This window comes from Colius striatus, chromosome 4, assembly GCF_028858725.1.
Source record: "Colius striatus isolate bColStr4 chromosome 4, bColStr4.1.hap1, whole genome shotgun sequence".
In the NCBI taxonomy this organism is placed as follows: domain Eukaryota; kingdom Metazoa; phylum Chordata; class Aves; order Coliiformes; family Coliidae; genus Colius; species Colius striatus.
The window spans coordinates 73,756,661-73,772,334 of record NC_084762.1 but is presented as its reverse complement, the minus strand read 5'-3'; the positions used below and the strand labels follow the sequence as shown (position 1 = coordinate 73,772,334).

The 15,674-nt window shown below is 40.0% G+C and overlaps 1 protein-coding gene across 2 annotated transcripts in view; it reads right to left on the bottom strand.

Moving 5' to 3' along the window:
* The window catches only part of PTDSS1 (phosphatidylserine synthase 1), a 34,481-nt gene that overhangs the window by 17,515 nt on the left and 1,292 nt on the right, over window positions 1–15,674 (bottom strand). For both annotated transcript variants that reach the window (XM_061995029.1, XM_061995030.1), the window contains exons 2-5: window positions 11,421–11,512; window positions 9,812–9,856; window positions 7,530–7,654; window positions 2,899–3,057 (exon numbers count right to left, since the gene is read on the bottom strand). In XM_061995029.1, the coding sequence (XP_061851013.1) occupies window positions 2,899–3,057; window positions 7,530–7,654; window positions 9,812–9,856; window positions 11,421–11,512 (421 nt within the window). The remainder of the gene's footprint in view (window positions 1–2,898; window positions 3,058–7,529; window positions 7,655–9,811; window positions 9,857–11,420; window positions 11,513–15,674) is intronic.

Sequence of the window (15,674 nt, the reverse complement as noted above, 5' to 3'; positions counted from 1 at the left end):
AAGGAGGAGCATCAGACCAGAGACCCCACTGCAAGCCACAGTTAGAATGCAGGCTGTGCCCCTGCAACCCATAGAGGGCAATGGCAGGACTGAGAGCCACCTGCAGCTCCGGGTGAGTATACCCAGACTGTGTGAGGAGGCAGCCACGGCACAGGCTGTGTTGGAGAGCCTGCGCACCGCAGAGCAGCCCCACACAAGAGGCAGAGAGGAGCTGCAGCCTTTGGGATAAACGCCCATCAGAGCAGCCTGTGCAGGGCTGCCGGGTGTGTGAGGTCCCCTGCAGAGGTGCAGAGAGGACTGGTACGGAGGCCACCTGCACTGAGGAGACACAAATGGCGGAAGCTCTCAGGAATAGACTGACTGAAACCCTCATTCCCTGCCCCACTGAGCCGTTCGAGTGGGGGGAGGAGGTAAAAACACCATGATCAGGACTCTGAGCCGGGGAAGAGGGGATGGGTCGGGAGAAGGTGTTCTTAAAGGGTTGGTTGGACTCTTCATCATTGTATCACTCTGTGTTGTTTTACGTTGGTTGTGTTTTGGGGTTTTATGGTATGTTTTAGTTGATGTTGCATTAAATTACTTTCTGTTTTCTTCCCCAAGCCAAGTAGCCTGGTCTGTTTTGTCCTGGACCTTAAGTGGCAATTAAGCTCTCCCTGCCCTTTGGCAATCCTCAAGTCTTCTGTACTTGAGGCTAATCGTGGTCTTTTTATTTCTGATGGGCCTAAACCAGAACATATTCATACCTCCACACAAACAATACAATCTTGGTCAGTTAATGTACATGCATTGTGTCTCTGGAAGATTATTGGTATGATTTTGTTATAAAGTATCTCTGGTTAACAGATGCATAAATGTGAGAAAAGGAACAAGAAGGATGTTTCCTGTATACAGCAAGAATGAACACCGGTCCATTTCCAATAAACTGCAGTGACTGACACTGACAATGACAGTTCCTTTAAAAACTCTTGCAAAAGCATAGCAAAGCAACTTGTTCATCTTGGACAAGGCTACGGGAATTTCAACCTGTAGAAAAGAAAATTTGCATTTCTTGTCAGGACCCAAGCTATACAATGTTGCTCATCATCCTGCTACAGTTTCCCTTTCATGTTTTAAATTAATTTAACCTGAAAGGGGTCCTAGGCTACAAATCTCAGTCTTCAATAATCCAGCCAAAAGCACCAGAAATTACAGACAGTAAGGCAGCAAAAGACAGAGCACAGGTGTTAGCCAGATCATCTCTAAGGAGCTAGCTGTTGTCTCAGAATGAGACACCAAGGTTTGCCTGCATCCCAACTTTCCTCAGATAGCATACAATGTGAGCCAAGTGTCCCATTTCAGAACAGGGAGCCAGCTGAAATCCATTAATGCTAACAGGAGATGCACAGCTAAATCCCCATGTAGCTGCTCTGATAACTTCTGTAGGTTTCTAATGACTTTTTTGAATTATCTAATTCATTAAAAATCCATTTGAGTGGTGATAACCTCTCTATATGTTGAACCTTGCCCAATACATTGCCTGTTCCAATTATCTACCTTTCAACAGCAGGGAATACTAGATACCTCAAGCGGTGTCAAATGGAAGGTGATGGTTGTGAGATGATCAACTGAACGATAAGAGTGCGTGAGAAACAAACCCAAATTTAAACCTTCCAAAGGAGGAAGAAAAAAAGGGGTACAATAACCAGCAAAGTTGGTTTTTGTGGATGGCTACTTGTGAAAACCCCATTTTAAGCAGTTTCAAAATTGCTTAGAAAACTGTATTCTTTAGTGCCACAGAACAAAAACGTGTTTTGAAAAAGAAATACTGTTACCAGTATTGTTAAATCCAGCTGTTTAGTTTTAGACAACTAAATTCTTACCTTTATTTCTGAATTATAAGTGCCTTGTCAGATGAGCAAAGAATTCTCTAAATAGCAAGGCTCTACAGAAAACTACAATTTTAAAGACTTTAAATTCAGGTGTTCACATCTATACTTAGTATTTTAAGTGTGACAGGTGAGATTGCTGTCTCAAAAGCCCATACCATTTTCTCTGAATTGTCCAGTCAATGTAATGAAATTAAACTCATTTTTATGGGAAAACATCCCTGTATTTTACATGACACATTCTACTAATTGAGCTATAGGTAACATGTAAATGAAAATATTTAGAGTAGCAATTAATCAGCTTGAATTCTTAAAACAGATCTAACAAGGACCATCAGCCCAAGCAACAGTCAGCTGACTAAGTCAAGTCTCTCTATATCACCTTAGCCAAAGTAGAATTTGAAAGTGTCAACACTCAAATAACTTAAGCATGTGTTTGGGATAATTGTGCTAAAGCTGGATAACAAAAATAAGCCAGTGGTCCTCCAAATCATGGTGTCAGGAGGCTAGAGTGCACAGACACTTGTTTTATTAAATTGTACCCCAAAAACCCAGTTTATTCATGGTTGCTGATACAAAATGTGACTCCTACTAAACCTAGATCTAAGCTAGTTCACATGTGAACAACATACAGTAGTGCTGTATTTGGGATAAGGAGATCATGATGGCAGATCACAGACATTGCAAGGTGAAAAATGAGAACAACTGCTCTGAACCAGGAAATAACAGTCAACATCAAGTCGCATGAGTGTTTACTCTCATAACAACAGAAAAAAGTACGGATGGCACCAAGAGGCTGGCTTAGATTTCCCACCTATTAAAGTAGTAGTGAGTCACTTACCTAAACCTAGCTTGCTGTTGTCCACTAATGCAACTGCATCAATTGTTCAGTATCTGGTTTATATGGCTTAAAATGTAAATTTATACTGAAAACTAGTGAGTCATTCTAGTAACATTCACATTTCCCCCCCCCCCCCAAGAACAATTCAGGTCTCATACAGTTGCTTACAATTAAGATAAACAGGCGGCCTACCTCTGTGAGCTCCCAGGTGATGCTAATAGTCCAGCACAGACCGTAGCTGCGGATCAGCAAAGCCTTCATAGCCCAGCCCCAGAAATGCCCAAAAGCAAATATATCAAAGTGGCTGAGGATTCTCTCCCAGGTGATAACATGACAGTTCACAGCATACTCCTAACAACAACAACAAAAAAAACCTAAAAATCCACACCCAAAAAACCTCAATGGACAAGCAACTTTAGAAATACTAGAATGAACAAACTTCTTTCTATGCAGTGCAATAAGCCTGAAATTATAAAAAAATATTTAAATATGTATTTTTCTGCTTTCTTGTCCTTCTAAACTCTGCAGAAAAACTTTCAGCATTAAGATTCAGTATCATCACAGTACAGCTCTAATTTGAAGGGAGATGGAATAGACTTCGGTGCCTGAAGGAGTATTTATTTCTTACATGTCAGAGGAACAACCACAATAAAAATCAATAAAAATAAAACCAGCAAACAATACTCCAGAAAATAGTTATTTGCTTTACTTTGTGGTCTTTGAAATAACCACCTTTCCCCATTTTTATGCTGCCTAGTATTTAGATGTGGCTCATCAGTAGATAATCTTCACCAGTTTGTGATATTTTGTTACTCTCTTCCATGTCCATCAGTTTCTTTTTTTGTTTTATTTTTGTCACAAAAGCAAATTCCTACGACACATTAATATTGAGCAAGTTTGGTTGCAGCACTGAATCATAGAATGGTAAGGGTTGGAAGGGACCTTTAGAGATCATCTAGTCCAACCCTCCTGCAGAAGCAGGTCAACCTAGATCAGGTCACATAGGAACATGTCCAGGCAGGTCTTGAAGATCTCAAAGGAAGGAGACTCCACACCCTCCCTGGGCAGCCTGTGCCAGGGCTCCCTCACCTTAACAGTGAAATATTTTTTTCTTATATTTAAATGGAACTTTTTGTGTTCCAGCTTCATCCCATTACCTCTTGTCCTGTTATTAGATACAATAGAAAAAAAGAGATGCTCCAACCTCCTGACACCCACCCTTTAGATATTTATAAATGTTAAAAAGATCTCCCCTCAGTCTCCTCTTCTCCAGACTAAACAGCCCCAGTTCCCACAGCCTTTCCTCATATGAAAGATGTTCCAATCCCTTGATCATCTTGGTGTCCCTGCACTGGACTTTCTCCAGAAGTTCTCTCTCCCTCTTGAGCTGAGGAGTCCAGAACTAGATACAGGACTCCAGATGAGGCCTCACCAGGGCAGAGTAGAGAGGGAGAAGAACCTCCCTTGACCTGCTGGCTACACTCTTGATGCATCCCAGGATACCATTGGCCTTCTTGGCCATGAGGGCACATTGCTGGCTCATGTTTAGTTTATTATCTATCAGGACTCAAACTAAAATACATACAAGGAACTTAAAACTTTTCTCTCACAGATGAGTGACATATTCCTTAAGAATATTCATTAACATTGTAGTCCTCAATCATGAAGGAAATGCACTCTCCCATGTTGTACATTAAGTGCTAGAAATCACTGCCCAATTTAAAAAAATATGTATGCAATCAGGAGGCTGCATCTGTGGAGTTCTGTCTTGTCACTGAGCACAAACTGAACTATTCTCAATTGGAAACACACATTTAAAAAAAATCTCTGCTCTTCAACCCTCCTAAAATATACATTGCCACCTGCAGGTGATAGCACAGCACTGCTTGGTATTGCTGCATTAAGAAAGGATTCTCTCCCAGGTCTGAGCAATATTGTTAATTCTGCACAAAGGAATGATGATCAAGTTAAGACTGAAATGGCAGAGAAAGAGTTAAATCCTGATCTCCATAAAAAGGACGATGCAGAGTTTCACAGAATGCTTCTCCCATCTCTCACAAGGCAGTTAAGTCCCACCACAAAACTGCCTGCTGGCTGAAGAAAAGCAGGGTGCTGCCTCACACACGTCAGTGCTGCTGGTCACTCAGAGACAAGTGTCCCACGTGTCCTACAGAGGTCTAAGCTGCAGCTTTTAGTGTATGCCCCCAAAGAGATGTGGAACGGGCTCATTTGCTGTATTCCCAGCATGTCTGAGAGCACCCCAGCACAATGGTGGACAAATCTACACACACTAAAGCTTCCTTCTACATTTCTGCTTCTTTCTCCTTACATGCAGAGGAATATCCAGAGGAATATTCCAGGTCAGGAAGCTCTCATTTGAAGTCACTTTAGTACCTTGACCTACATGCACACAAAACCTTACAGCTGCTGTGTTACGTTTCCTAACAAAAGCATGAGAAATACTGACTGCACAATGGAAGGTGCAGGCTCCCAGCTACACCATGATATCTGAAATTCTGTGAGTTAACACAATGAGGTTACTCCCAAAATAAGCTTTTTTCAGGGCTGTTGTTTTTTTTGCTTTTAACTGGGGCTTTTCCCCCCCTCTATATCACCTTTCTAGCTGCAGCTCTGTCAGTCACACAATGAAATGTGTTGAATTTTCTTTTATAGTCAAGCAACTTTGCCAGCCCTTTGCAAAAGACCAAGCTACTGTCTTCATTAGAGTTGCACTTTAAAAGTTTACTCTAAGTGATAGCACCAAGACTGCAAAGTAATACAGAGTAAGTTTCCACTGACTGCTATAGTCAAGGGATCTACTGTGTTGTGGTTCTGTGCCAGTAGTAATACTAGTCCTCCCCTGACTCAAAATCTATTTATTTCTAACTAAATGACAGGAGAGGCAGGTGAATTTGATTTACTAACAGACTGCTCAGCTCAGCTCTCTTTTGTTGCTCAGCAACATCACTAGCCCCCACATTCATGCACCATTTAGCAATGTGTCCTTCCACCACCCTAACAGTAGGCTGCCCACGCCTCGCCACTACCACACGTCTCCTGCAGAACAGAAAGCCACAGCCCTGCTGTGCTGGTTTTGGCTGGGATAAAGTTAATTTTCTCCTTAATAGCTGATATAAGGCTATGGTTTGGACTTGTGCTGGAAACAGTGTAACTAAAACATCCCTGTGTTATCTACAGGGAAGCAGTGTTTACACAGAGTCAAGGCCTTTTCTGCTGCTCACCCCACCAAGTGAGCTAGGGGTGCACAAGCAGTTGCAAGGGGACAAGGCTGGGACAGCTGACCTCAATTGACCCATACCATATGATGTCACACTCCGTACATAAAGCTTGGGGAAGGAGGAAGAAGTGGGAAAGGACATTCAGAGTTATGGCATTTGTCTTCCCAAGTCACTGTTACACATGATGGAGCCCTGCTGTCCTGGTGACGACTGAACCACCTGCCTGACCATGGGAAGGGGTGAATGAATTCCTTGGTTTGCTCTGTGAGCATAGTTTTGCTTCAGCTGTTAACCTGTCTTTATCTCAACTCACGAGTTTCCTCACTTTTACCCTCTGGATTCTCTTCCCTGGGTCTTGCTGGGCACGGGAAGGGAAGGAGCAAGCAGCTGTGTGGTGCTTATCTGACAGCTGGGGTTAAACCAAGATGCCTGCTCTGGATGTTGGGATTGCACAGCACATACTGCTTGTCAGTTGAGGTGCAATATCTGAAGCACGTAGGGTTTTTTCAGGTAAGCAGTATGTATGCAGGCCTTGCTATTGAACAACTAATGTAAGCTTATTGCACTTGTAAAGACTTCCACTCCCCTTTACATGTCACAGGGTGGGAGTTTGCAGCCACTGCTGTTCCTACAGACAGAACACTACTATTTGTCAAAAACAATCAGTCTATTTCCTTACTTGAGGCATGAGTCTAATAACAAACAGCACCTACTATACAATAGGTGACCATGGCATGCAGATGTACAACCCCAAAGGCAAGGAAGCATGCTCCTCAGGTGGTAGGCAGTAAGTTGATATGACAGCAAAGAGAACAAGACTGGTAACTCTGGCCTCTCCACCCAGTAATCATTTTCTGCTTGGTGCTCAACTGCTCACACTCTCTTTGCCTGCCTCATACCTCACATGCTTCTCCCAGGCTTCCTTATACTGCCTCAACTATCTTGGCTTGCATCCTTACCTGTATTGAAAACTCTTTGCAAGCTGCTCAACAGGCTGAAGAGCAAGCCTGGCTTTCCATGCCACTGCAGATCATGGTCTGTAGAAGTCATTTCCCCAGTGGTAACAGTACCAGTACTTAGCTGTGTGACTGGAGGGCAGCAGAGCCCCGCAGTTGCTGTACCTGGTTTTCCACAGACTCAGTAGCATGCCAGTCATGCACTAAGCTCAGAACAGTAAGACAAGACCGAAGTTCTTCAACTGTAGCATTGCAGTAATCAAAAAACACTGATCTGGGGACACACCCCATTCATTTAGATACCTTGCTAAGCTTATTTTCAGTATCCCGGCTCATATCTATTACTCAAAGGAATTCAAAGCCACCTCACTGCTAATACCTCACATTCCTGTCTGCACATCCATATGAACATCTGCATTAGAAAGAATACAAAAAAAAAAAGTGTTTTTTCAACAACAATTGATTTCAATGTAAAGAAATAACAGTTGGCAAAAGTCTCCTTGACTCTGTCAAGTACAGGAACAAACTTGCACTCCTTATACCAGCAAATTCAGATGTATCCCTTCTTATCTGTGTAAAACGTATTTAAAGTAGCCAAAAGGTTCAAAAAAGTGCCATGGATACATACCATAATATCTGCTTCCCTTGTGGCATATCGAAGATTAGGATCCAGCCAGTACATCACTGCTTTTACCTGCTCAAAGTTAAGGAAGAGCACGAACACCAGGAACAGAAAATAGAGCACACTGAGACCTGCAAAGAGATTCAGATTTAGAATCACATTCACTCACAAAACTCCTTGGGACAGAAGAGTCCAAAAAGTTGCTCTACGCATGCCCAGTTTGGATGAATGAGTTTTCTACCTACAGTGGCCAAACAAAAAGAAAGCTTAAGAGTCACAAGCCAAATAGCAGTCTCTGAGCACTCTGCCCTTAATATCACCTCCTGTTTCTAGTAATACATGCTTGATCGCATGAAACCCATCAAAACAAAAATCACGTGATGCTTGGACACATTAGGACCTCAGTATTGGATTAGTTCTATCCCTTTGCTTTAAGTAATCGTGGTCTCACTAACACAGGTCCCTGTGACTATATGCAGATTTCAACATAGAAATCAATTTAAGAATACTACCTGGCAATTCTGAGCTATGCTGGCAACTAAGAGTAGCTATAAATATAAACTAATACATGTTTGAATTACTTGTGTGAGATGCAAAATTTGCTGTTTAAAGCTTTTAAAAGACAAAGATGATTACAATTTGTTTTCACACCACTATAAATTATGAAACACTACTGCTTCTCTCTCTCCTCCCAATATCTGAATATAGATTTTTCTTTAAAAAAAAAAACACAAAACTTGTAAGAAGGTAAGAGTCCTAAGGGCAGATCTGTGGGCAGATGAAGCTGCAAGCATATCTTTAGGTTATTCACAAGTTCACAGATACCCAAGACCACATTTGGAGGAGGCATATGAACATGAATGCTATCTCCATAGTCTAGCATTCAAGCTTACCTGTATCCTGCAGCAATATTATGGAAGGCAGAAAGATTAATGTGAATAAACTTAGTAACTGCCATCCAAAATAAACTACAGCAATTCTAAAAAGATATTTAAAACTATAACCAAAACTTACCTGTTATTAATCCCCAGTGTATGCTAGAAAACAACTTCCGTTCAAGTACACACACATAAATAGAAAGTATATTCACTGTTCTCCACAGTACATCCTAAACACAATCTGGTAAACTGATGTCAAGCTACTGCAAGCAGCACAGCTTTGTGGAGGATTCACTACTCCTGCCTTTCATCTACTGAACAGGTCTGTGACCTCAAGTATGGCTAAGTAAGCCACGTCAGAAGAAACAGAATTACACAGGAGAAAATGTTGCTCTTCATTTTGTGTGCAGCCTTTTCCCAAAAGTACGGGGAGTCAAGCTCTGACAGAATCAACATTGAGAATGACCTCTTAACAGTTGCAGAAATCTGAAATGAGCACCAGGCCCCATGTTTTCCAAACTTCACAAGGAGCAAGATTCTTTAATGAGTACTATCTAATCAGCAGTATCCTCTCAATGTCAAGAGATGAGTAATCAGCTACTTTGGGAGGCTACTTATTTTTAGCTGTATAAGATAGTAGGAGAGAGAAACATACGGTCCCCTTTAAAAAGGAACACATGAGCTTTTAAACCAAATGGGCCTAAATCTCTGCATATCTGCTTAAAGTCTAAGATATTTCCTCAATTATTTAAAAATAAAATTCCTTGATTTTAACATGTAATTCAGATGTTTAAGGAGAAGCATTTCATTCAATAAGTTCTGTAGTTAATACAATTGTTTTCCAAATTATGAATGTAACCCATTTACAGGTATTTTTTCTGAAATGTTAAGTTACTAATATTAACAATATTAATATTATTACTAGTAATGAAATAAATATGTATATAAGATATAAAACCATACAACTTTAAAAGACAGCAAGTAATAGTGTATTTTGCTATTACTAGTGCCCTACTAAACTGGATTTACTTAGAAGTCAGATAATATATGTAGTAGGTATGAAAAACTCAAATCTTTAAGGGTGAGAAAAGGTGGCAGTAGGAAGGGCATGAGGGAAGAAGATTAGGAAGCACAAACACAAAAATAGTATTAAAACAGAGTAGTAGTATCAGAATTAATTATTCTTTTCTAGTGATCTAATTTACATGATCCTGAAACAGAATGAATATTGTGACATTCCCAAACAAATTTGAGAATGGATTATAAGCAACTGCTCAGAAGTGGGAGGGATGTCACATTTGCAGATGTTTGATGCACAATTACATTTTATGACAATTCCATTCATTTGAAAGGTAAAATGGCCAGTTCTGCAGAAGCCCTCAAAAAGTCAGAAATACAATTTAAACTTACCAAAAACCATTCTCCATATTGCAGGGTGGGGACGTGTAAAAGGTCCTGTGGACAGTAAATAAAAAGCCTATTATTACACGACAGATCAATAAGACACATAATCTATTTGAGCCTCTCTCCTACAAGGATTTGGCACGAGCATAGATCAGTTTTCCATCAAACTATATAATACACCTGAATGCTGGGGCTCTGTGTTTAAGGAAAAAAAATGTAACATATTTTAGAGATGAAAATGAGACTGCCAGTCAGTAGTGTAGAGCCAAAGTTTTCAACTATTTTAATGGAGTTGTTTCCAGAACAGTAATACACTGTTTGACCAGCAGACACTGTATTTCAGGTGTCACCTGAGCATCTCTTCATCTGGTTTCTAAACTACAGCTCATACATGGCTTGCCCCCAACAAAGTGATCAATCACGAATTCTGTGTAGCAAAGAAACACGGTGCTTAGCCTTCAGATGATCATGAAATGCTATCAAACAGGCCTCTCAAAACTTCCAAACTGAATATTGTGCATCTGATGAGAAGTACATTACCTAGACACTTTACTAGTATCAATGTTATTTACTTTAGAGTCAGTGATTAAACTGACTTTATTAGATTTAAAACTTCTCAGGTAAGGTGAAAAGTAAAGAAGATCAGTCTAGTGAAACTGGAAAAATCTCTAAACATGAATCATACATTTAGGTAGCAAAAAGTGGCTGAACAAATATTTTCAGGATGCACTGCAGACCGCTCTTTCATCACTGTAAGCATAAAGTTCATTTTTCTCCAGCACTCAGATTTTCAAGAAGTACTTTGTGAAAAGCATGGATTGATGATTCCTAAAATATGAGAAAAGCACATCCAGACTCCAAAGTACAAAGCTGTCCTGTGTAAAATAACTCTTTTTTTTCCCTGAACACTGCTAATCCTGAGACAGTTTAGACTTGACCCAAGAATTTTTCTCTTGCTGATAGCAATAAGCAAAAGCTAAAAATAAATAATAAACAAATGTCTAGAACTAGAACAACAAAAAAACCCATCCCATACCACCAGAACAGGAAGATAGTATTTCCTCTACAGAATTAAGTGTCACACAGGAGTTTTTACCTTTCTGCACTTTCTGTTCCTCACACAATCACCAAAACTTCTGCCTAATTTAACCTTCTACTATGGTTTTACATTGTAATATGACTTAGACATTTCAGCTATCAATAGCTTCTGGTAAGGTGATTATATAAAGTGTTACATCTCTGAGAATTTGAAGCATGACACTTCTGTTAAAGCACACTGAGGTAGACTCCTTTTAAACATCATTTAAGGATCTGGAGGCATCAGTATGTAGCAATCTGGGCCACAACTGTGCACTTGCAACTAGAGACACTGATTTTGGAGAATCTAACTTCCTTGTTAGACACAGACAAGCTATAAATAACCGTTATCTCTGTATGATTGCAATCCATTTTTAGACTGTTCCTGAATATAAAGGAATTCAAAAGGGTCAAAAAAACCCCACTCCACATTAAAAAAAAATAGGTACTTTAATAAAAGCAAAAATAAATATAGTGGCAATTAAGATAAATTTGGATGTACAAATAGTAAAGTATAAACAGAATAAACCTTACTCACCATTAGGAAAAGCTAGAACACTGATGATTAGAAAGAAGAAAATCACAGAGAGGATACCCCTCCAAATATTATCCTCTGGGACAGAATCATCCCTGAAGAGACAGACAACAACAATCAAAGTGTTAAAGTACATTATAAGGAAGAAGTTGAAAAGTTCTGAAGATACCATATTATTTAAATAAAGACTACATCGAAATTAAGAATAAGAAATAAGCATGCTGGTTATATAACAAGTCAAGATATTAATTGCACTGAATGATTCTCACTCTGCCCTTCTGGGGCATCCCTGGGGTATCCCTTTCTCAGAACGACTAAAACATGAGAGTCATAAGCATTGTTAGAAGTCAATGCAGAAGCAATGACTAAGTTTGACATAGGACGAAAAAAATCTTCATGTTCATAGAAACATCATCAAAAGTACTTTTCACAGCAAACAGAAACCTAGAACAAAAACTCTGTAAGCCTGGATGCAATTCCTAGGTTTCCCTCAGCCGTACTGGTGCTGCTCACAACCCCCTTCACTTCCCTTGGCATGATCCCAATGCCAAATGCCTGAGTTGAGTGCAAAGAGAGAGAGGAAATAAGGATTAAACAGTTTGAAATCCACATATAACAGAGAGACAGCAACATTTAAAAGAAACAGCGAAAAATACCAACTTGCTTTTAGATCCATTAAGTCTAAGCTCTGAATAAATAGAAGGTATTATTTGGGCTACTGTCATATGTCCAGAAAAGACATCCAAGGATTCAGTTTGGAAAGCCAAAGCAAACTTGATTAAGCTGCTTTTTTTTTAAGCAGGTAGACTAGACTGTACAGCAGCAAGCTTGACAAAAAACAAGTCCACTCAAGTCTTCTAATCAGCAGTCAGCTTCTAGAATACTTCAGTAATACAAATAGAAACAAACTTCAGATTATCACAGTATGCATAGCTAACAATTCATAATGTAACACCCACTACAATTCAAATTAAAGTTTTACTATCTCGCTATCTTTCATGTGCTTAAGATCGGTTCATCTATTTAAATATATCTTTTATTTTATTTTCAACCTGATACCAAAAAATTCCCAGCAAACCTTAGAGGGATAAAGTTATTCCTGGCAGAAAATCTGTCACATTTATGGATGGTTCAGTAAGGAATCTGTGACAGCATAAATGCACTTCATGTTACATATTTGCTGCAGCTATAAAATATTCCTAACTTGACCAAATTATTTCCCTTTCCCCTCAAAACTGAACTTTAACAGCTCCACAGCAGACTTTCATCACTGAGGCATTTTAAGCACCGTGTGCGTTTAACTGTATGGCAGGAAAACGTACATTAAACATGAATGGTTTCTCTGCAGCCCTCAGGGATTCCTCAGAGCTTTTTTTTCACATCAGCTCAGCCCAGATTTACCAGTCATTTGCCAGCAGCCACGCTGCACAGGCTGACACTTTAAACCAGCTATGAATCCCAAGTTCCACACCTTAACTCTGCCTCCCCTGGCAATTTCAAGAGCCTTCTGCCACTCATCACACTTCCCAGCCAGAGCCTCGGGTTCTGCTGGCCCAGGCAGCAAACCCATGTTTCTGTTTAACCATAGGCAAAGAATCAGTTACTGGAGCCATACCACTGTACAGTTCAGCATGGCCTAGAAAGAAGTGAAATATGCTGATCACCTCACTTCATTGTCACATTAGCTAGGCTGAAGGTGTGACACCTCACCTATCCTCACCATTGCATATTAGGATATCAATTGCTACTCAGCTTCTGGAAAGCTGTCCTAGTCACACTGGTGTCACTTCCCCCAAAAGTCAACAAAAATGCTGTATGCAGCATCAAACTGCTTTTCATTCCAAGTGAGTAGTAGAAGCACTTCATTTTGGCTTGCAGACACCCTTCAACATGGTTAAACCTCTAATCTTCTTGCTAGGGGCAGGTAAAAGCAGATGAGAGCAACACTCATTACTGTGCGCTAGTGAGAGTAAGAATTACAGTGTTTGCCTGGAAGAACTATTTTGGGGAACGCCACAACAAACAGGGAAGCAAAATAACTGTTGGATGAAAGACATGATCACAACAAGCTTCAATCAGGAAAATATGCTAAATCATCTCTTCACTTAGCCTTAGGAACTTTGATGCTGACTTTGAAATAAAAGCATTCATGCAGCAAAAACAAGATTTCTAATGCTTGTGTGGGAGGACAGATGATAATTCTCTCAATTTAAACCCATTTTACTAGTGTATTTTTCAGTTTTGTGGCTTCTTTGAGGAATTAAAAAAAACCCCCAAAACACAAAACAACCCAAAGCACATAATACCTGCATAGCCTTTTCTCTCTCTTGCTCTTCTCCAGAGCACGTTACAATGGTAAACTACAAAAATATAAACTAGTAAGTTATTACATCATAAAGAAATGATACTCATTTGAGGGAAAAAAAAATATCTAGGACACAATTTAGAGTGTGGGGGGGAAAAAAAACCCCACAACTTCAATAAACTCCCCAAACTTAAATGCACAATAATCCAGTTTAATCAACTTCATTAATCAAGGGATGTGAAAGACAATAGCCCTATATCCCCGTAGTTGTTATTCCTGCTTCAATAAACCCCTGCAAAGCTAACATTTGTCACCTTCCTCAGCCCTGTTGCTGTGCTCCACAAAACATCCCCTCTATCACCCACCTGCTCTACAGACATTGCTCTTTCCAGGGAGGAAGAGGACAGGAAAAGCTAGAGTCACTCCATGCCTCTGCTCCCAGGCACAGCCTGGAAGCAGAGGAGCCTGTATCTCGCTCATTCAGCAGGAAATAACCAAGGCATCTGCAGCCATTGTCAGAAGCACTTGAAGGATGTGCTTTAAAAACCAGAAAAGCCTCAACTTCACACTTAAACATAGAAAAATCAAACACACATTTCTTTTTTTTGGATTATTATTGTTACTACTTGCCGATTACTGCTACCTGAAATTCATCTTCACCCTTCACCGACCAGCTTCAACTGTCAGCTGAAAGACAGTTTCAGTTGCTCTCAGTGATCCCAAAGCAGAACCCACATACTGGCTTGGTACACCCAGGAGAAAAGCATTTTCTAAGCTTGTCTGAGCCCTCACATATTTCTGACATAAAACAGTCAGAGGAGAAACTAGAAAGACTTTAGGGGAAGCAGAATTTCCTCTGCCTATGCTGAAGTTCCTGAAAAAATAAAATTTACTTAACAACAACAGTAGGGGATTTTCTGCAATACATTCATACTTGATAAACTGAGGAGAATTGCTACAGAACAACTGACAGCAGAGAAGACACAAAGAATCACTTGTCCCACCTTACTGGAAAGTCTTTAGTGTCTTGTGCCAAGGAGGCAGAAACACACACACAGTCATCACTGCAATCAGCTGACGGGAATAGAAAGACCAGACCTGGAAGCATATGCTTATTATAAGCACGTGGGGAACTATTTCCACACCCCCAGTTTCACAGAGGACCTATAGTTTGGGTCACGTCTCATTTGAGGCAGCACTCAGGTATCAGCCAGGAGGTCTAGGAATAGTTAGAAATAGCAGAAAGAACAAGGGAATGAAAAAAAAAATAAAATCAGAGTAGCTTCCACAACCTGAGAAAAGGAGAAACAGAGAGAAGTCAACAGGCATTTAAACACATGAAGGGAGGCAGAGTAGAGATAGACAGGGGAAGAAAATTAAACTGGAGGAATTAAAAAGCTAGCAATCCTTTTTGAAAAATGCAAACAAACATTCCAGAAGTGAAATAATATTCTTTGGGCCTAGAATGCACCACAGGTCTGAAACTGCTGCTTAGTCCATCTTCCACTGAAAGAATTAAAGGCAAAATTCCTTTACTTCTCCGAAGGTGAGAGAACAATTCCATTAATCTTTCAGAATTATATCTGGATGAGACTCTCCTAGTAACTCACAAGTTTGACCTATATTAGCTGTATAGTGAGAAAAGTGATTGGGCAAGGGGAGACAGGACAAAGGGAGAATTTATATCAAGTCTCAAATGCTGTACCTAAGCACAGAAATATGTCTCTTAAGGAGGGATCCTTTGGACATTCTACTTTAGCTTAGGTAACAAGATCTCAGTGTGTTCATCAAAATATCCTCCTTGGGGCCATACACAAGTTAAAACAAGTAAAGGTCCACCTCAGACCAGCTACACTACTTTATGTTTACTTATCCTCCTTTCTCAATTTAAAACAGGCTTGACAATTATTTTCACAGCTGATAAAAACTACAGTTATAGATTCTTAGAGTAA